Source organism: Ctenocephalides felis, unplaced genomic scaffold, assembly GCF_003426905.1.
Source record: "Ctenocephalides felis isolate EL2017-DRISC unplaced genomic scaffold, ASM342690v1 CF-g0.4_SCAFFOLD_00394, whole genome shotgun sequence".
In the NCBI taxonomy this organism is placed as follows: Eukaryota; Metazoa; Arthropoda; class Insecta; order Siphonaptera; family Pulicidae; genus Ctenocephalides; species Ctenocephalides felis.
In genome coordinates this window covers 6276-28337 of record NW_020536548.1, presented here as the reverse complement: position 1 = coordinate 28337, position 22062 = coordinate 6276, and the positions used below count along the sequence as shown (strand labels likewise).

The 22062-nt window shown below is 30.0% G+C and overlaps 1 protein-coding gene across 1 annotated transcript; it reads left to right on the top strand.

The window, feature by feature from the left end:
- Positions 1 to 719: 719 nt before the first annotated feature.
- Positions 720 to 21252, top strand: LOC113364250 (protein unc-13 homolog B-like; the record flags this gene model as incomplete). The annotated part of the gene is made up of 18 exons (XM_026606740.1): positions 720 to 846; positions 1149 to 1468; positions 3222 to 3372; positions 3433 to 3891; positions 4063 to 4176; positions 4530 to 4697; positions 6675 to 6896; positions 8048 to 8214; positions 8513 to 8647; positions 8716 to 8866; positions 10948 to 11094; positions 11607 to 11817; positions 14123 to 14281; positions 17067 to 17165; positions 18311 to 18473; positions 18941 to 19067; positions 20683 to 20841; positions 21123 to 21252. Coding segments are annotated over 18 exons (3209 nt in total), but the record flags the coding sequence as incomplete, so codon positions are not given.
- Between the last annotated feature and the right edge of the window lie 810 nt (positions 21253 to 22062).

Here is a 22062-nt window from a genome sequence, read left to right as displayed (position 1 = left end):
GTTTATTTATCTATGCCGATTTCCTTGTGATATCGGTACGCATACAACGACAGATCTCTATTCACATACGCGACGACTAATCACAATCGACCTACTTCGTAACGCACTTCCGTGGCATTTGTACGGATTTACAACCTAGTCGCATCTAAAGAAGTTATACTTCAAAAATACATGAAATATAACGCATTTACAAAAATAATATAAACCAAAATTAACCAATTTTTATGCAATAAAATAATTAATTTTTTACACTTTTGAATGATTATTGTCATTTTAGGTAATCTATTTGCGGAGAAATTCATTTCTTTATCCAAACATGGACTAAAAACTAACAAAATCATTTTGCATTAAAATTTGTGATTTTCCATACTTAATAATATTTTTGAATGATTAATGCAATTTTAGGTAAGTCATATTCCAGGATTTTCGTCGAACAACGTGTACCAAAAGTTATATCTACAATATATTAAAATTTTTGATTTTTAATACTTTTGAACTTTGAGAACTAATTTTGGTTTTCCTCCGGTCAATTTAATTCTTTTGTTCGACTAGCATGGACAAAAAGATTAACATAAAACTATGAATTAATTTCTTTGACTTTTAATATTTTTGAGTGTCAGTTCAGACAATGCACGGTATTTTACCATTGAACGAAATAATAATTAAAATTTTGAATAATTTTATTTTCAATATATTGTATTCCATTCATCATTTTTCAGTGAATGCCACAATTCATCCGACCGAATAAAAGTGCGTGTGTGGGATGAAGACAATGATTTGAAATCGAAGCTCCGGCAAAAGCTGACGAGAGAATCGGATGACTTTTTGGGACAAACAATCATCGAGGTGAGTACGATATATTATTTTTTCCGAAAGCACAATAGAGATGGGTTTTGGATGGAAATCTGTCTTTTATTTTTTACGGCAGTTGTTACATTTTTGCAAGCGACGTGTATTTTTTAATTACAAAGGTTTTGGAAGGGAATTTAGATTGCGTTTTTTGGGCATGTAGTAATTGAAACTCCATCACAGATTTTTAATCTTTTATTTTAGATTCATCAGAACAATACAAATAAGTGTCCTTGACATTTATTAAATATATAATTAATTTATTAAATATTCAACTCTAAAATTGTCTTCTTCCCCAGGTCCGTACCCTGTCAGGCGAGATGGACGTCTGGTATAACTTGGAGAAACGAACTGACAAATCGGCTGTGTCTGGTGCCATTCGCCTGCACATATCTGTTGAAATTAAAGGCGAAGAAAAAGTAGCTCCTTACCACGTCCAATACACTTGTCTGCACGAAAATTTGTTTCATTCCCTCTGCGAAACGAATGGCGGAATCGTTAGTTTACCAACCGCCAAGGGAGACGAAGCATGGAAGGTTTATTTCGACGAAGCTCCTGAAGAAATCGTGGACGAATTTGCTATGCGATATGGAATTGAATCTATTTACCAGGCTATGACGTGAGTAGAAGAAAACTATTCTAAATTAGATTTTTAACAAGTTTTTCTCTGACACATTAATCGCCATATCTGTTAATAAGAGCCATGTCAGTATTATATGTATGACATACATGACATATATTGGCAAAAGGCCACATCAATTATAGATGTCCGACACAAACGATACATTTATAGTAAGTTTCAAAAATTTAACCTATTGGGAACAAATCCTGAAAATTTTGTTCAAAAAATGCATCAGACATTCAAGACTGATACGGCTTGCCGAGAAAAAAAAGTAATGTAGGGCTTTATCAGTCATATGTATGTATGACATAAAAAATAGTGTTATTCCAGAAATTTTGCAGAAACAAATTTTTGTTACATTAATGGGGCAATTCTTGGGTAAAATTTAGCTTAACATTGCTTTGTTATGGCATCGCAATGTTACGCCATTTTTTCCTACAAAATGGTACTAAAAACTGTCAAAATGTTTCACACACAACACTTAAGTTCACGTTTGTGTTATAAATTCACATCATGAAGATGCAGTTATGATAGTATTCCTTTTTTGATATCTAAAACGCCTGACTGCATAGAAAATACATAGTTTGGCATTTTGGCTGTTTTTAGTGCACATTTTTCATGAAAAATGTGCGTTGTGAAGGCAACCCTATGTTAAGGTCTATTTTACCATAAAATTGGCCGCTAAGTTTCCTTGATACATTTTAAACTAAATTATCTAATAAAGTTCACATGGCTCCTGAGAAAAATTTCTGATATTACCGTGGCAATTAACGTGTTTAGTTATCAAGTTCTTATCGAATTATATACTTGTCATTATATACTTGTATATATAAATTAAACACTCATCTATGTAATGATAAATAATTTTAAATACATTGACATTTTTTAATAAAATAAGCTAATAAAATAAAGATAAAAATCTTCTCAATATTTAATTTGTATTTCTTATTTGTATCTTTGAATTATATTTTTTGCACTTTAAAATCTGGGATGCTGAGCATTCGCTTCAAATTTTCCATATGATGATTTTATTTTATTTTATAGAGATGTAAAATGAATCATATCCCTAATTGAATCTTATGGACCGATTCTGCCGCACAACAGACCAATGTTATGGCAAGGCAATGTTATGCTCCAACTTCCATACATTATGCTACTGAATCATACTGCCAAACAGTCATGTATGTACTGTTCATTCAGGCGTTTTACACTTAAACTGTAACGTCTCTCGTATGTTATGAAGCTGAGCCAGAAAGACCCTGTTACCTAAGATTGTTTTTTTGACATTTGTGCAGTTTCTAGGTTAGGTTTTCTATCTGACAACCTGAGAAAATCGCCTGACTGCACAGCAACCACATTGCTTTTGTCAATATTTAGAACGAAGTAGTATGGACAGTTTTTCATAACATAGCTTTGCCATAAAATTTATCTGTTATGCGGCAAAATCGGTCCATTAATCTACACATTTTTGTTGTTGTTCCATTTCTAAGTTGTCTATACCATTATATTGTAAATACTCCGGTTGCTCAATTCTATAATACTTTTCTTTAAGTAAATGTTATGTTTTCCCATATTCGAGCTTTGCAGTACATTATAACATGCTCCAAAGACAGCCAATAATAACATTTTTCTCTTTGGCTCGTTTATCATGATGTTGTGTTCCACTATGTGATTTGATCCATTAGAATAGATAACTAATGTAAATCTGAGTGTTTTATATAAAATTCTAAATTTTGTTTTCTAATTTTAGGCATTTCCATTGTTTATCGACGAAGTATCTGTGTCCTGGTGTGCCGGCTGTGATGTCAACTCTTCTAGCAAATATTAACGCATATTACGCACATACGACGGCTAGTTCCGCGGTATCGGCTAGCGATAGATTTGCCGCCTCGAATTTTGGCGTAAGTTACACTATATAAACAAATTTATCACCTCATTTCACATATTTCTTTCATTTCCAGAAAGAGAAGTTCGTCAAACTCCTCGACCAACTCCACAACTCCTTACGAATCGATCTTTCAATGTACAGAAACAATTTCCCCGCATCTAGCAACGAAAAACTCATGGATCTCAAATCCACTGTAGATCTCCTCACCAGTATTACCTTCTTCCGAATGAAAGTTCAAGAATTATCGAGTCCTCCAAGGGCTAGCACCGTTGTTAAAGATTGTGTTAAAGCTTGCCTTAGGTCTACATATCAGTTCCTTTTCGAGAATTGTTATGAATTGTATAATAGAGAATTCCAAGTCGATCCTAATGAAGCGAAACGAGATGCCGAGGATGCTAGGATGGATCCTAGGTTGGATAGTGTAGATTTTTGGCATAAATTGATTGCTCTTATTGTGAGTGTTATTGAAGAGGATAAAAATAGTTATGCGCCGGTTTTGAACCAATTTCCACAGGAACTGAATATTGGCCAGGTAATAAAATAATAATAAACTAGTAAAGTGTTTGAATATATATTTTTACATCTTCATTGTATTTATATGTTGTGTAAATTTTAATGTCAATGGAAATTTAATATAACATTTAAAATTAATAGAAAATACAAAAAACAACAATTGAGTAAACTGGTTATTTAAATTTTTCAGTTATCGGCCGCCACCATGTGGGGACTTTTTGCTGTGGATATGAAATATGCATTAGAAGAACACGAGCAACATAGGTTATGCAAATCTTCGGCATACATGAATTTACATTTCAAGGTAAGTTTAGTCACTGACTCTACCGATCGATAAATTGGTTTATCAGCAATTTAAGAAAAATTTATTAAAGTTGAACTAATATAGTTCCGATACAGAAGTTTTAAAATTCATTCAAAAGTCTTATATATGAATATAGATATCTTCATATGATATTTTTTCAGTATCATTTGAATTACTTATTATTATTATTATCTAAAATCTAAAAGAGCTGGTAATGACCAAGTATCCTTCTCCCTTCATGTCTGAAATGTTAGAATATATTTTAGATAGATTGCTGCAATAAATACAATAAAACTATATGAAAATAATAAATTATTAAAAGTGATAATCACTAAGTTTTGTTTCTTTTTCAGGTGAAATGGTTACATACCAACTACGTCACCGATGTACCGCCTTATAAAGGAGCTGTTCCTGATTATCCTGCCTGGTTCGAACCTTTTGTCATGCAATGGTTAAACGAAAACGACGATGTTTCATTAGAATACTTACATGGAGCTTTCAATAGGGATAAGAAAGATTGCGTAAGTCAATTTCATATAAATTTCCCAATTCTTAAACAATTCGGAGAATTAATATTAAGGATTCTTATTGAGATTGCCCTCCGATATTGGTATAATTTAATAATTTTGGAATCGGTTTGGAACTCTTCGCCAAAATATAACCCAAAAGTTTGAAGCATATCTGTTAGGAACAATATTTCTAGAGCTTTTATTTGGCAAAATAAAATAAATGAAAACACGTTTAAATATTATTGCAGAAATTAATGAAAGTATGTCTTCGTACAGAATTAGTAACAGCAAAGTTACTGAAATGTTAACCAGTGATTGACAAATATGCTCTTCATAGGGACGTAGCAAAATTTTGTGTATTGACGTGTATATTTACCATGCTTATGAAAGTGTATCCATTTGCTAATTGAATGGCAACTTTTGAAAAAACAATACATTCTAATATGTCAAATTTTTTTGAATATTTTGAGGCTATTACTGTATAAAATAAGTAGCTCTAAGTGGCATTTTATCTTAATGCAAGTAGCACTAACTTCCCGAAGTAAAAATAATATTCTTAATCTATGAGAATTAAGATTTAGCTATTTAAATAACATTTTAAACTGTTCATTTTGATCCTTTATTTTGCTGTTCATAAAAAACTATTCTCATAATACACACACCTACGTAATCTTAAGGTGACCATACGTAAAGATTTGGCCGTAAAGATTTGGCCGGATTTCCGGATTTTTACCTTGTGTCCCGTGTTTTACTAAGAGCAACATCTGCCTCGAATTTAAATCTTTTGTCTTTGATTGCCCCGGGTTTTCGAAAAGTATGGGTTTAAATTGAATCTTTCTAAGTACTTGATATTAAAATTATAACTACCTATCAAATATCTGAAAATGATATATGAAATGAGATTGCTTATATGGAACAATATGATATAAATGAAAAAAATTACTGAATGCAAAAATCCAAAGACGGGTTAAAATAGCCATTAATAAATTCCAACTCCAATTCAATGAAATTTCATAAAAATTCGCAAAAATTAAGCAGATACTCTTTTTGACTATCTGGCACAAGTACTAATTTTTTAAGTTAATTATGGAGAGAAATGAATAAAATTTTATTTTATACAAGGCTCGGAAACAAAAAAAACATATGGATCGAAAAATATAAGTTTAAACATCATAAGTAGTAGATGAGTATAATATATAACTGATTAGTTACGTTCTTACCAGAAGCCCATAATTCTAATTTAAAAACAAATTGATTCATTAAAAAACCTTTCATTCTATACTTAAAGTTTGTATGTAAAATCATATTTATGTTATTGAACATACCCCCCTCCCTTCTGCCCCGGATTACTATAACTAAAAATTGTCGACTCGGTCTCGGTTTTGACTTAAAAAATATGGTTACTTTAGTAATATATGTTTACGTAAATAAAGAAGTATAATGTAATAATATAAGGTGACCATACGTCCCGGATTAGCCGGGACAGTCCCGATTTTCCAACTTGCGACCCGGCTTTTTCTAAAAGCAAAATTTGTCCCGGTTTTAGGTGTTTTGCCCCGGATTGTCCCGGATTTTTAAAAATGTTTTGATTGCCAATATATTTTTAAATATATTTCAACTACAAAATGTGAACCGTAAATTATTATTAGTATATTTATAAATGTGCATATAAGTTTTTTGCTCGCCAACACTCCCCTCGCCCCCGCTCTCACGCACATTCTAATCCGTCCCGAATTTCATGCAAAAAATATGCTCACCTTAAGTAATAACTTAATCTGTTATCTTAGCAGCCCAACTTACATTGTGATTGACAAATATACACGTCACGAGCCTTATGAGCTCCACAGTTAACTGGTTAAAAAAATATTTAATTCTAAAAAGCCCTCTGGTTTTTAATGTTTATAAAATGTATATCTATATCAAATTACTCCTCGTCCTTTTCCTCCCTAAACAAACAAACAATAAATCGATTACACCTCTTGTCAACAGTTCCAAAAGAGCAGCGAGCACGCACTGTTTTCCAACAGCGTGGTCGACGTATTCACGCAACTCACGCAATGCTTCGACGTCGTCTCGAAACTGGAATGCCCCGATCCGGAGATTTGGAAGAGATATATGAAGAGATTCGCCAAGACGATAGTCAAGGTGCTGATCGCCTACGCGGATATCGTCAAGAAGGAATTCCCGGAGCATTTGAAGGAGGAAAGAATAGTGAGTAGTAGACATGCGATGGTAAAGGATTATCATTGTTGTTTGGTTTGGACTTGAATGTTATGTTATTACATGCACATTATGCATGTATTACATAACATTACATTATGCATTATGTAATTAATTATATTAACATCTTGTTTATTTGAGAACTTTTTCAATGTTGAAACTTCAGGCAGTCGCTATAACAGCTAAACTATACTGTTTTTGACATAGGGTTCAGAGAGAAAAGATGTAGCACGTTTGTTCCAACAAGTTTCCATTTTTTATCAATTTTTCCATTTAGTGATATTTTTAGTTTTTCGCAATATTTTGGATTTCTAAATCAGCACAAGTATTCTTATTTTCAAAATTGTCTTCATAATCATCTTTCTTTTTAAATTTTTAATCACAAGTTTTCTAGATCTTTGCGAATTAACTTCGAGTTCATCTTTAGTTTTTCATTATTGTTAATTTGCTTTATGAATAGCATACCAGATTCCTGAATGATGATGCACATCAAGTGCCGAAACGTATAATTTAATTAAGTTCTATCACCACCATCACAAAATAAATTATATTAAATAATGAAGAATTTGATCAATTTTATTCCAAAAAAATTGCTTTAAATTATTTTATTTGCAAACGGTATTTTATACAATTATAAAACCTTAGGCAAAATATCTTCATATTGACTTTAGTAAATAATATTATAGTTTCAAAATTGTTTTATTGCATTATCAGTGCAAATTTAATTTTTGTATTATCACATTTGTATAATAACATAATGAACTAGGATATATGACATCCACTTGACGGCGTGTGTGTACGAGTGTCGCCTCTAGACAATATTTATCACTTTATTGAGAATTTCAATTTATAGTTTATAATTATCGTAATTGTTAGTTTTATAGAAGTAATTGTAGTGCAATTGTCAATTTTTAAATATATTTTTAATTTCTTTTTTTTTTCTTTTGAGGTATAGTTTTTCAAATCTCGGTTAAATCATAATGCTTTCACTTAAGATATTTGGCCATATTATCCTACAAAAAATATATTTTCAAAATACCAAAATCATGTTAACTACTGGAACTATTTTTTATAATTTATATGAAACCTTTGATAAATATTTTACTTTGTATCATTCTTAATTTACTATATGATTTTTTCAGGCATGTATATTGATGAACAATATACAGCAATTAAGGGTACAATTACAAAAAATGTTTGAGTCCATGGGCGGCGAAAAATTAGAACAAGATGCTGCAAGTATCCTGAACGATTTGCAAGCCAACTTGAACGGCGCTCTAGATGAACTGGCTGTGCAATTTGCTAAGAGGTAATAAATATTTGGAAATCTTTATAATATAATCATAATATATATCAATTCTAAAATGTCACATTTTTCACCAAATCCGTACGATTTGTAAAAGACCGATCCATATGCTTTTTAAGAACTATTTTATCATCATAAGATTTTTGACACACAATACTGAAGTGCTTATATTAGTATCTTCTTTAGCGTTCCATTTATTTTGTTTGTGTTGACTTTTTCATTTTCTCTGAAAGTTCATAGATATTGGAAAAGTATTTACTTTAAAATATTTTTATGCTATATCAACTTGATATTTTTTCAGTCTTGAGCCTCGAATTACTGTGAGCGTGAAAGAACTAGGTGATATGTTGCTGGCAATAAAAGGCGGCGGAACAGTTGCTCTAAATAACCCTCAAGTAAGGCACACAGTTGCTGTTGAAGCTGATGAAGTTTTAAGGTATTAAATTATTTAAATAGTAATTAAATCAATATTATTCCTAATTCCTTATAAAATATTTATTACAGGCCATTGATGGATCTTTTGGATGGCTCACTAACATTATACGCACAATCTTGTGAGAAGACGGTCCTGAAGAGGCTTTTGAAGGAACTTTGGAAAATTGTTATGAGGATATTAGAGAAGACTGTTGTTTTGCCGCCGATGACTGATAAAACGGTAAAAAATAGTTTTATCTAATTTTGTATTTAAAAAGAATATGATATCTTTGTCAAAAACAATTTTTTTTTTTTTTTTTTTTAACTCAGTTTTATTTAGCAATCAAAAATACATAAAGATTCCTATGAGCTAAAATGACAACATTTATGAGTGATGCCTAAGAAGAACTCCAATGACAACTTCTCAGTTTTACAATTAATATGACATATTAGACCTAATCTAAGACTAAGTCTAAGGGCCATTGTCGTTTCAACCTCCTAATGCCAAATGGTTGAGTAATGTCAACTATAGAAGGGTTCAAATGTGCGTCCAGTTTGCGCTTATATTTTTCCTTAACTTCTTTCAACGTTAATTGCACCGTTTTCATGTTGAGGTCGCTGTGAATGGTTTCATTTGTCACGTACCACGGAGAATTAAGAATTGTACGTAAAATTTTTGATTGAGTTCTCTGCATTATAGCTACATTAGATTTGTAAGCACATCCCCAGAGCTCAATTCCGTAGCTCCAGATTGGTTTAATAATCGATTTATATAGCAGCAACTTATTTTCGACAGAGAGCTTCGACTTTTTACGCAGTAGCCAATCAAATTCTTTCTTTTTGATTATTATTTGCTGCTTTTTCTTTTTATATGGCTTTTCCAAGTAAGTCTGCTATCTAAATGGAGACCAAGATATTTCACTATGTTCTGTTTCGGAATCTGGACGTTATTTAAAAAAATTGGAGGACACGTACCCTCTCTCAGGGTAAATGTAATATGAACTGATTTGGTTTCATTTATGCAAATCTTCCATTTAGCAAGCCACATTTGTAGTTTATTGATAAGTTCTTGCGTTTGTCGGGAAGCTTGATCAGCACTGTGATTACTGCTTAGTATGGCAATATCGTCAGCGAATGTAGCAATTGTCAGATTTTCAAGTAATGGGAGGTCCTTTGTGTATAAAACATATAAGAAGGGTCCAAAAATACTACCTTGTGGAACTCCTGACATTATTTTGTGAAAATCAGATGTTACTTGATTTACTTTCACTTGAAAAATCCTATCTTGTAGATAGGATTTTAAAATCCCATAATACCTGGTTGGAAGGTATGTTTTTATTTTATATAAAAGTCCTGGGTGCCAAACTTTATCGAATGCTTGTCGAACATCCAGGAAGACACCACTACAAAATTGCTTATTTTCAAATGACTTATGTACAGTATCAATAACCCTGTGAACTTGTTGTGTGGTCGAATGTTCACGTCTAAAGCCAAATTGATGATAGGGGATCCAATCTGAAGGAAGCTCGTTGTTGATTTTAAATTAATTACAAGTTTTTATTGAGTTTAAGTTTAAATTAGGAGTTAGATTTCGTATCTTTTACTCATTTTGATCATTTAAATATTATGCATAGTATCTACCAAATACTTAAATAATTGTATAAGTACCTAAACTGAGTTCGTTCTCATTCTTATCTAATTGGTTTTCATAACTTTTTTATTATATATTTTTGTTCTGATTTTACTTTTCTTTATATATTCTTATAAAAAACATTTTAATAATAATGTTATAATAATTAATAGATATGTAGAAGCTATTTTTTACAAGGTCAGAAGCAAGATACGAAAATTATCGATTTGCTTGGAAACAAAAATATAAATTTATAAATTTTACATATATTTTATTATTATGGCACAAAATATCATCACAATACTATATTGATCTACTCATTTTAAAATAAATGTTGTTCGCTTAATTTTAACTCAAAATATCATTTGACTTAAAAAATTGTCTTTTTTCCTTTGAGGGGAGTACTGTAGCAGCCTCTCTACAAGAACAAGAGCTACAAAAACTAACAATTTGTTTTGAAAATAAATATAAAATTTACACGTCACATAAATTACTACATTATAACAAATTAAAAAAACACACCACATGATCAAAAAATAAAATGCTAATTTACGTAAACTCTGCTTGTATGTGAAGACAGGCCGTTACAGACTTACTTTAGAATCAACTTATTAATTTAGCTCTTAATATTTTTATTTTATTTTTTGATAAGTTTTATGTTATATAATTATTAATATTATTATTTATTTCAGATATTGTTCAAAAACTTCACGGACAATGCTAAAAATTTGGCTGCAAATGCAAAGATTGAAGATATGGGTAGATTGTTTAAGAATCATATGGCCGGTAAACAAGATGTTAAAAATGCTTTGAGTGGAGTTATGGATATATCAAAAGAGGTGAAAAATTAAGCAATAATTATATCAGTCTTAGCAATAAAATGTATTTCGTTTATCCGCCTCATTAAATTCATATTAACACTGTAACTTAATTTTAAGTAATAATTATGATATTATTAGCTTTGAACAGACTTTGGAAGCTTAATTAGATAAAAGATGTTTTTTCAAAATCTATGAAATTTTCATATTTGTCTAAATTTGAAGGTTTATTATAATTTTCAGGTTTATCATCAATTATTTGCTTATGCTATCTATGCTCTTTCAACTTCAGCAGTCTTTGAGTGCCTAATGTGATACTTCCCTAATAATTTATTTTATTTTTCTAGTATTAAAATATTTATATCAAATGTATTATTATATCGTATGAAGATGCTTCATCAGCAAATTTAAAAGTGCTGAATTATACTTTTTAATTCTATATATTCTGTCTCTTACAATTCTACATAAGAGCCTTCTAAGTTGCTCGACCCAGGCGCAATTACTGTCCACAATTTTAATTATTTCCTTTCTAGGTGGAAAAGAATCTTTCGCCGAAACAATGTGCGGTCCTAGACGTGGCCCTGGACACGATCAAACAATATTTCCATGCAGGAGGAAACGGCCTCAAAAAGACCTTCCTGGAAAAAAGTGCAGAATTGCAGAGTTTACGATATGCCTTGTCATTATATACACAAACGACGGATACTTTGATTAAAACGTTTGTCACTTCGCAAAATAATGAAGGTATGTTGATAATAATAAATTTATCTATAATTTTTGCAAATTTGATTTCCAAAAATTGTTGGCACTGTATTTAAAATTGAAACGAAAGTCAATACCATCCCGCTAAAAATGTAAAACGAAATGTTTTGTGATATAACAATAGGATATTGTTCTTCTAAAAAAACTACATTTTTAATTTTTGAAATAATTAATGTTTTTCAAAAGTTTTATAAATTGCTCTAAAAGTAAATTTGGATATAAAGTTTCAAATGAAAATAGATTTTTCAAATTAATTTCAATTTTAAATATTTTTTTTAAAAACTGTGAAAGAAGAAGATAAGTTTAAGTACACCCGTTATTGGAATGATAACCAAATTATTGGACTAAAATATAAAAAATTAATTCAAATAAATAAAAAAATGTGCTAAAAAATTAAAAATAAATACAAATTTATTAATTTTATGCAAATGCTGCGGACAGTAACAGTTTCAGCGAAGTAAAAAACTGACAGTAATTTTATTTTTAAATTGGTTGTGATATTCGAAATTTGATGAAACACTGTTTAATTGGGTAGTCCTATTATCATATTTTAATTGCTATATGCGATGAATGCTATAGCATCCACGTCATCTGCATAACCCGTAGGCCCACAATAAGCATACAATTTGACCCACCCTAATAAAGTATCGAAATTATTTATGAATTGTAAATTTCTAAAGCTAATCATCTCTTGTTAAAGTTGAAATTTGAATAGTTTTGTTGATACGAGAAACAAATATTTTTTATATTTTCTAATGAGATTGCAAGTTCGTAATATTGTTTCATAAACACACAAGATAAATATGTGCTCACTTATTCTTTACGAACATGTGTTTTCGAGATAATAAAGCAATATGAATGTCAAATGTACTCTATTGAATCTAGATTTTTATCAGGTATTTGTATATAATAAGCCGTTTTTAGCTGATAACACGTTAGCTGTACCATTTGTAATAAGATAAATTTAAATTATATTTGTTTATGATGATACTTGTTGTCGTAAGAAACGCTGTGGTATATTTTTTATATAATAAACTCTAATTAGGAGGATAATTAAATGTTTTATTTTTTTTCAAGAGAGGAAATAAGGTAAACTTATGTTAACACGTTCGGGGACGTGAATGTTACAGCATCAATTTTCATTGTAATGCAAAATAACATGAATGCTATAGCATTCAAATTTTAAAGTCATTTCTTTTATTTTTAATTTGATATAACCTTACGTTTTTGTAATTATTATACCTGTCAAGGTAATGACTAACTGATTCTTTAGGTATTTTCGTATTATCTCATCTTTACCCGTAGTCACTAACTAGCTTGGGCAAGCAATAGAAGCGTAATACTTGACGTGGATGCTATAGCATTTATTGTATGAAACGATTAAAATATGATAAATGGCTCTTACAATAAGGTGTTTAACAAAATTTAGAATATCACAATCAATTTAAAAATAAAATGACTGTCAGTTTTTGTACCTTGCTGAAACTTTTACTGTCCGCTAATAAGTTAATTGCTTACCTGTATTTTTTATTAGTACAATGTCTCATTTATAGTTATTACTCAAATGTGTATTTAAACCATAGACTTTATATTACATGGACTGCTAGTCGAGCGCAAAACAAGTGCTCAAACATAGAAGAGTATATGACGTCACATGTCTGAGCGAACGTTTCCGACGACAGTCGCGGATTCTCCCGATTGACTAAATGTCATATGTCATATGTTTTATTCTAATAATATAACGGCAATTGTGATGGCTGGTAATTTTGTAAGAAATGACATTAATAATATTTTCCCTGTGAAATAAATGTACATAAAATCAAATCCACCTGTTAGAATCGATTTATATATGCAAAGGCCTATGTTAGGCACGGAATATTAACATAGGACATATGACATTTGATAAATCGGGAGAGTCCGCGATTGTCGTCGGCAATGTTCGCTCAGGCATGTGACGTCACATACCCATCTATGTTCGAGCACTACATACAACGAAAAACATATGAGGACTAGCAGTCCATGTAGTGTATTGTCTATGATTTAAACTTATATATCGCCAACTAATGATATTACTCAAATTTCATTCGCTTACTCACACAAGTCGAAGCTGATACGTCAACGGTTCTTATACGCATCATATATACCATATGTACTTAATTTTTAATATATGTATGATCAGAATCAGAATTTGAATCGATTCGATTCGATTTGATTTGATTATAAATCCGATTTGTCTTGATGAGATGTCTGATGTCTGTCATTGTTGTTTGTGTGTTGCATCGTAAAGTACCGCTAAGCGACAAAATGCGTCAGCGTTCTATATCGCTGGAACACGACGAGGACGGCCTCGAGGGCCTAGAAGAGCCGCTCAAAGCCAAAAAGCGAAGAGAATCGGAAATTTCCGACAGCGCCCAACAACAACAACAACAACAACAACAGAGACAAGGTAGAGAAGGCACACTACACTGATCTGGTGGATGGATGGATAGATGGATTTTGGCTCATTTAGATGACGAAGATTCATACAATTTTATCAGCTTGATTTTTTCTGTAGATTTGGTTTTGGTAAATGTCGATTTGCACACGGATCAATTTTATCGATTTCCATACCCGGACGTCTAGTGTCCAGTCATTATAGTAAGTTCACCTCGGAAATCGAGATACCCAGCTGTAAGTCTGTAAATACTTGAATATTGACACTTAAAAGTTGTCTCAAAACCTATATATTTTGCGTACACCCTACCATATGTAGGTTTTGAGACAACTTTTTAGTGTCAATATACAAGTATTTACAGATTTACAGCTGGGTATCTCGAATTCCGAAACTCTTACCTAATTTAAGTTTAAATGACTGGACTATCTAGGTTGGTATTTGATTTAGTCATTCTAAGGGGGGGTTTAATCACGTGGAGGACACGGGGGTATTATAAGATATCACGAGTATTTATTTTTACCAGATTTTTAAAAAAAAATCCAAACATTTTCAAATAAAATTAAAAATTTTACTTTTTTTCTCGAAACTAAAAATACACGTGACGTTTTGTGGGAGACTTGAAGGTAATTTTGAATATCACCAGAATTCACCAAGAGAGGGGGGGGGGGCGAAAATCCTTAAAAAGTCGATCACGTAATTTTAATGAGACTAAGATCTAAATACTACCAAAAATTTGCTGATGTTTCATAAAGGAATAAGTAGCCATAAAAAATTATACATCAATTGTTTTACTATTGTTAAATTAGTTGTCATGAGGGTTTGTGCAAGGAGCCAATATCATAAAACAATGTTTTTTAAAATTTCATTTTACAATTACTTATCCTACCTATCAATAGTCAATTTTCAATAAATTTTAAAAAGTGCACTTTTCAATTTAACATTTTTATTAATGATGATTGGGAAATCCTAAAATATGCTGTATAACAAATACTTTTGGGCGGCTTGCTGGCTCGTACAGCAGTGTAATTTTGGCGAAGATCTCTGTCAAATCCAAAATCAAGCCCTAATTGCAAAAGAGTTAATTTTGAATTTGATATACTAAACAAAACTTATTACTATATAGCATAAAAATATAATTCTATTTATTACTTATAACATAACAGTTATCGACAATTCACTTGTATTTTACAAAAGACTTCTAATTAAATTATAGTGATTTTTTAAAAAAAATATAAATTTTAACTCATTTATAATATACTATCATCGGTGGTAGATAATAGGTGTTGCTCGGTTTGTGCAAATTTGTTTGGGAATTAACTACATTTTACACTTTATGGGTATTCCTTAATGATCTCAATGTAGCCCAATTAATTAAAATGTTTTTTTGTTTCGATACTATTTTGAAGGCGATAATAGCAATTCTCGGTATCATACATTGGAATTTTAAATAATAACAGAATAAAAAGTCGAAATCTCAGAGTCAATAACCAGTTAGCTATAAAAGGAATATGCTCAAATTCACTACTAAAGGAGTTATTATTACTAAAATTTAAGTAATAATAATAGAATAAAAAAATGACTCCGCCAATTCTCAATAAATCTCCCAGCAATATATGGGTATGGTTCAAAACCAATATTTAGTTGTGATTTTTAAAATAATCACGTGTGCAAATCGATTTTTCTATTTTTCTTATTTATTTAGTTTAAATTGGTTTGATATTAGCTTCGATCAAGCATATATCTAGAGATGCAAAGTATTCAAGTATTCAAGTAGTGCTTTTCGAATTAGTTGCATTTTGTATTATATTTATGAAACATTAATTTTGAAATCATCACAGCCATCGTGTCTCCAAGGCATCATAAAACGTTCATTAAATCCAAGCTCCAGGGTTTATATGACATTCACTACTATTGTGGACTAAACATCAAAACTCGTTTTAGTAAATGTAAAATAACAGCAACGCCATATACAAAAAAAACAAGATATATATATATATATATATATATATATATATATATATATATTTATTTATAATGGTCACAAAATCGTACCACTTTTAGTTGCTGAAATCTACATACCAATATAATATATTCATATGCATTTCATATTACTTGCACAATGTTATACATATTTTAAACACTTATGGTACACAAAATCTATATATTCCATTTTTGAGAGAACATTATTTTCTTTTATTTCATTTTAGAAAAAAAAAATCAGAATTACACTAATATTTACATTAATAATTTAAAATTTCACAAAATATTCAAAATTACTATGAAAATTATTGCTAAATAATTGCATTTTTTTTGTTAAGTAGTTTTTTCATTTTGTCTGAAAAAATAAATTATTATTAATATCAATTAGAAATATTTGCAAATAAAATTAGTTTATTAGCTGCTAATTGGCCTGTTTTATTAATTATAATCAATATCATCTCATATTTTTGCATGGAATAATAATATACAAAAATAAATAAATAAATAAATATACAAAAATTTATCGAATTATATTCAAAACAGAATCATATTATACATTATTTTAAAATTATGTTAATTAACACTTTATCATAGAGTAATTCACAAATCGTATGTTACTTAACACGCCAAGAACAAAATTTATAACTTTTTTAGTAATTTTCTAGTACTCAATTAATCATCATTTATTTTGCATGATATTCATTTATAACAAATAAATAGAATTTTGCTCACGGTTTATAAAGCATTATGCAAATGACAGTATTATTTTTAGAGCAACAATTATTTTTTTATTAATGCTAATTTTAATTAATTTTAGATACAATTACATCGGAGGAAGGAGGTGTGGGTGAAATTTCAATTCAAGTTGATCTTTTCACGCATCCTGGAACCGGTGAACATAAAATCACAGTAAAAGGTGAATAAAAATATGATATTTTGTTTATATTTTTATTGTTCCTTTGGAACAGAGGAACCAGGTTCGCACAACCTGATGTCAAGCAGCAGGGACATGGGTTTGCACTTTTTTAATAGAAAATTTTTAGTAAAAAAATTAGTCACTGATTATGAATGTGTAATATGTTAAATATAAGTGACAGGGGCAGTTAACACAAATTATTTGGATGCTTTACCTACTGCAACGCATGCCACATATAAATAGTTTCTGAGGTATATTAATATCCATGCAAGTGTCAACCTAATCTGTAACTGATTTCATTTAAATTGAATTGTTACATTTAAATATTCAAGATGTTACTAAATTATTTCAGCGTTTTTCAGTAAATCATTAATTTTTTAATTACGAATTTTGCGCCATACTTTGCGAATAAAGTCTGATTTCAAAAACTCTGTGGACAAATTTACAGTTTTGTCACAGGATTGTATGACATCTAGCTGCCTTTTAAAATCTGTTGTATCTTTAGATTTTATTATTCAATTTCTACACTTTTTTGGTAAAATTGCTCTTTCTGCAAGCTATTCGCGATACATGTACTTATACTGTATATGTACTGTCAGAAATTATGTAGAAATCAATTAATAATTTGATGCATCTAGTTTTATCGATGGTGACCTTTCCGTCTACAATATCTAAGATTAATTTTGAAAATATTTTGAAATTCAATGAAAAACATCGAAAAGAGCTATATGAAAAATAGGTATTTGTGATAGGAGAGTGGAAATAAGGTGTTATGTATTTTTTAATTCTGTGTCAAATAAAATTAAAATAAAAAAATTGATCCCAACCCTTGATTATAATAAACTATTTTTTTAATAAAATTTAAGCATTTCCATAAAGTCAAAAAAATCTTAATCAAAATTAATCCTTTTGACTCGGATGCCGCCGAAAATTCATATAAATCTCGGAATTCGCGAGTGGAAAGTGTTAGGTCACAAGCATTCACTGTCTGAAAACGAAATGATTCGATTACAAAAATGACTTTGGGATTTTGTGATTGGGATTTGGGGGATTTGTGGATTCAAAGACCTATGCTAAAAACAGACAAAAGTTTAATAATTATCTGTTTTTCTCATCAAACCATTTATTTTTTTTTTATTCATTAGTGGTGGCTGCAAATGATCTGAAGTGGCATGTGCCGTCTGGTATGTTCCGTCCATTCGTCGAGGTGAACCTGATTGGACCGCACCTATCCGACAAGAAGCGCAAACAGGCCACCAAATCCAAGAGCAACAATTGGAGCCCCAAGTTTAACGAGTCTTTCAACTTGTAAGTCGACTGTTAATTGAAAAACATCATTAAATGCATTAATTTCTAATTAATACTTGTCATCTGTTATGCAGTTTCAAGCATTTTAGTTTTTAAAAAGGGGTTTGTCCTAATGTCTTAAATTGTTGATATATCATTGTCTGAGCATTTTGTATATAACCTTCAGATCGTTACTAGTTTTAACTTCTGCAAAAAATCTAGTATATTAAATTGCTTGCTTTCATTTAAAAAATCTTTATAAATTTCATTATATGAAGTTCTGAAGTTTTATTTAAAAATGTGTCCAAAATAGTCAAACTGAGACTCCAATATCCAATTGGGAGACTTGCTAAAAAAATTTGACATTCTTTAATTTTTCTTCTACTGGATGGATGCCTGTATATAAAACTTTTGTGTTACATTTACACTGAAATATTATTATTCATATACTTTAACTGTATTAGTTTTAAAAAAAATATTTTTTTTAGTATAATCGGTAATGAAGAACAGTTGGATTACTACGAGTTGCACATTTGTGTGCGAGACTACTGTTTTGCTCGAGAAGATCGCTTAGTCGGCGTTGCTGTTTTGCAACTGAAGAAAGTATTGGAAGAGGTAATACTATTTCTAATTGTTTTTTATTATTATATACATTATTTAATATATTATCACTTGCCATTGTTTGCCGCAAATTGTTAATTTTTGCATCTTAAATTTTTAACATAATTTCTAAATATATTTTAAAAATAAGATTTTACTTATATATTTTTCAGAGACTCATAATAATATATAGAACTCATTTTTGGGTAGTAAACACGAGAATAGAATATTACTTTTTATATATGTACTTAAATGATATAAGTTTTGTACAATTTTGTCCAAGTTGATTTTGTGATAAAACTGACGCTGAAAATCGCGAAAAATTGATTGTTTTGACCTCTGACCTTATGAGATTTCTAATGTAATTGTATTTTAAGCAATTTTACCAAGTTACGGCTCATTATAAAATGTTTGTAAACTTAATTGCGTAAATTGACCGTACTACTTGGCAGTGCGATTACTTGGAGAAAAAGTTCAAAATTTTCAAAAAAAATTCGTAAAATAAAAAAAAAATTTCAAATAAAGCTAATTTTGTCTTCAGGCAATTTGCTTTGAGGCACGATGCCATGCACCACTAGTTATAGTATGTAATGCGTAATAATTTTTTTGCAATCAAATAGTTATTTAAATTTTAGAAAAATGAGATATAAAAACTATTTAAGTAAAATTTCAAGGATGGGGCGGCATTTTTATTAGTGCCCCAAGCTGCCAAAATTCTAAATGCGGTCCTACAATATAAAAAAATATTCAAAAAAAATATTTTGAAAATAGAATCAATTGCAAAATTAAATAAGTATTTATTAGTACTTTTGTTAACTTTTTCTTTGGATAAGTTTATGTTTTCGCAATAAAATTCTGAATCTTTTGACCGCAAATTTGAGAAAAATATGTGATTGTATATGGGTATATGTTGATCAATATTTGACCTTCAAAATTTAATTAAATTCTATAAGTTTTTGCGTTGATTAGTTCTGCATGCTGAGCCATTTTTTAGAATTTTTATATCAGATCAGATTTTTTTGTTAACGTTTTCTCAAAAAATCCTTAATTGAGTTCAAAAATTCGAACAGACTTTGAAAGATATAAGGGAGCGTCCATTAATCACATGAGGATTTTAGGGGAACAGGAGGTTTGACAAAAAATCACGAAATATCGCGTAAGGGAGAGATGGTTATAGTAAGATATCACGTGTATTTATTTTTTACCTGCATTTTTTAAAAAAAATCCAAAAATTTTCAAAAAACAAAATTTAAAAACTTCCAATTTTTTCACGTAATTAAAATACTCGTGATGTTTGATGGGGAAGGGGAAATGATTTTAAATATCACCAAGGGAGAGGGGGTCCTAAAATCCTCACTAAGTTGAACAAAAATTAATGGACGCCCCCTAACTTGAAAATCGTGGTGACCAATTTTTAGTAAAGATCCATTTCTCCATTCCTATTGAAAATCATCATCAGATCATTTTTGATAAAAGATTTTATGGTGAAAACAAACATAATAAAATATTATAGACCTACGGTAAATGATCGAATTATAAAAAATCAAAGTTCAGATTTACCACTTACAACCACTTTTATGATGAGTTTAATAAAATTACAAATTTTATATGAAATCCTAATTTTTCTTAGCACGGTTCCTGCGCTCTATGGCTGACCCTCGGTAAGAGGATTCAGATGGACGAAACAGGCTGGACGATACTTCGAATCCTTTCTCAAAGGAACAACGACGATGTCGCCAAAGAATTCGTCAAACTGAAATCAGACATTAGAAGTGAAAATCCTTTGCCTGTGCAACAGTGAACAATTAATGTGAAGTGGACAATTGATATTTATATATAGTGTTTGGATGAAAGATGGGTTGCAAAAGGTAAAGTCTACTAGTTACATAATTCGGATAAAAGGTATTAACTTCTCTAATATACTTTATACTCTTCTTACTTTCGTACAATCTAATGTATTTGTTATTTAAAATTAATTCGATTTGGTTACGACTAAGACTTTAATTCGTACAAGATTTTTTGGTTTGTGATTTTAAATTTAAATTTTGCACAATTGTGTTTTTTAACCAGTTAACTGTGGCGCTCACATCAAACGGTTCCACACAAAGTTTTTTGACGTCCCAATCCCAACTCATGACGTCTATATTCGTCAATCACAGAGTAGGTTGTGCTGCTAAGATATTGGATGAAAAATTGCAAGGTAAAACTACTTATTTTATAGGCTCAAAATATTCTAAGTAACTTGGTAGGTGAGAATATATTATGGTTTTTAAAAATTTTCAATTTAAATAGTTTCAATTCAATGTTTTATATGCATGACGGATATACACGTCAACACACAAAATTTTTGCTACTTCTTCATGACGTGTATATTTGTCAATCACAGTTAACTGGTCAAAGTCAACTTTGGTGAAATGAAAATATAAACAACTAAATTTATTACTGAAATCAGAAGATATAGTGTGATATATCTGACTAGTATTTCAAAATTTCAAAATATGCATAATTATTTTTAAATTATTAGTGTGAACAAAATTTTAAGGCAATTATTCATTTTTTATGTTTTTTAATATGTTCAATTAAAAAACAAGAATTGGTTGCAATTAAAGGATTATATAAGAAGATAACTAGAAGACTTCGCCTTTTGCTCAACCTCATGACGCTAAAATAAGAATTAGTTCCTTATTGAGAAATTTAAATTTAAGTAATAATAAGTGGCGTGATGTTTTAATACCTTTTAGTTTTAAAAATCAAAGATTCATATATTTATTAAAATACGATATGTTTGGCTAACATGGAACAGACGTTATAAAAAAAACTCAAAACAAAGCACCTAAATGCCTTTGATTGCTAAAAATATAAAAGTGCATAAAGATGGACATTTAAAGAAAATAAACGAATTTGCGGAGTTGATTTACAAAATATATGTAGACCGTCCGAAATAACACTTTTAGCGTATTTAAACCTTCTATGGACATGAAAAAATCATTATTAAAACACCTACTAGAGC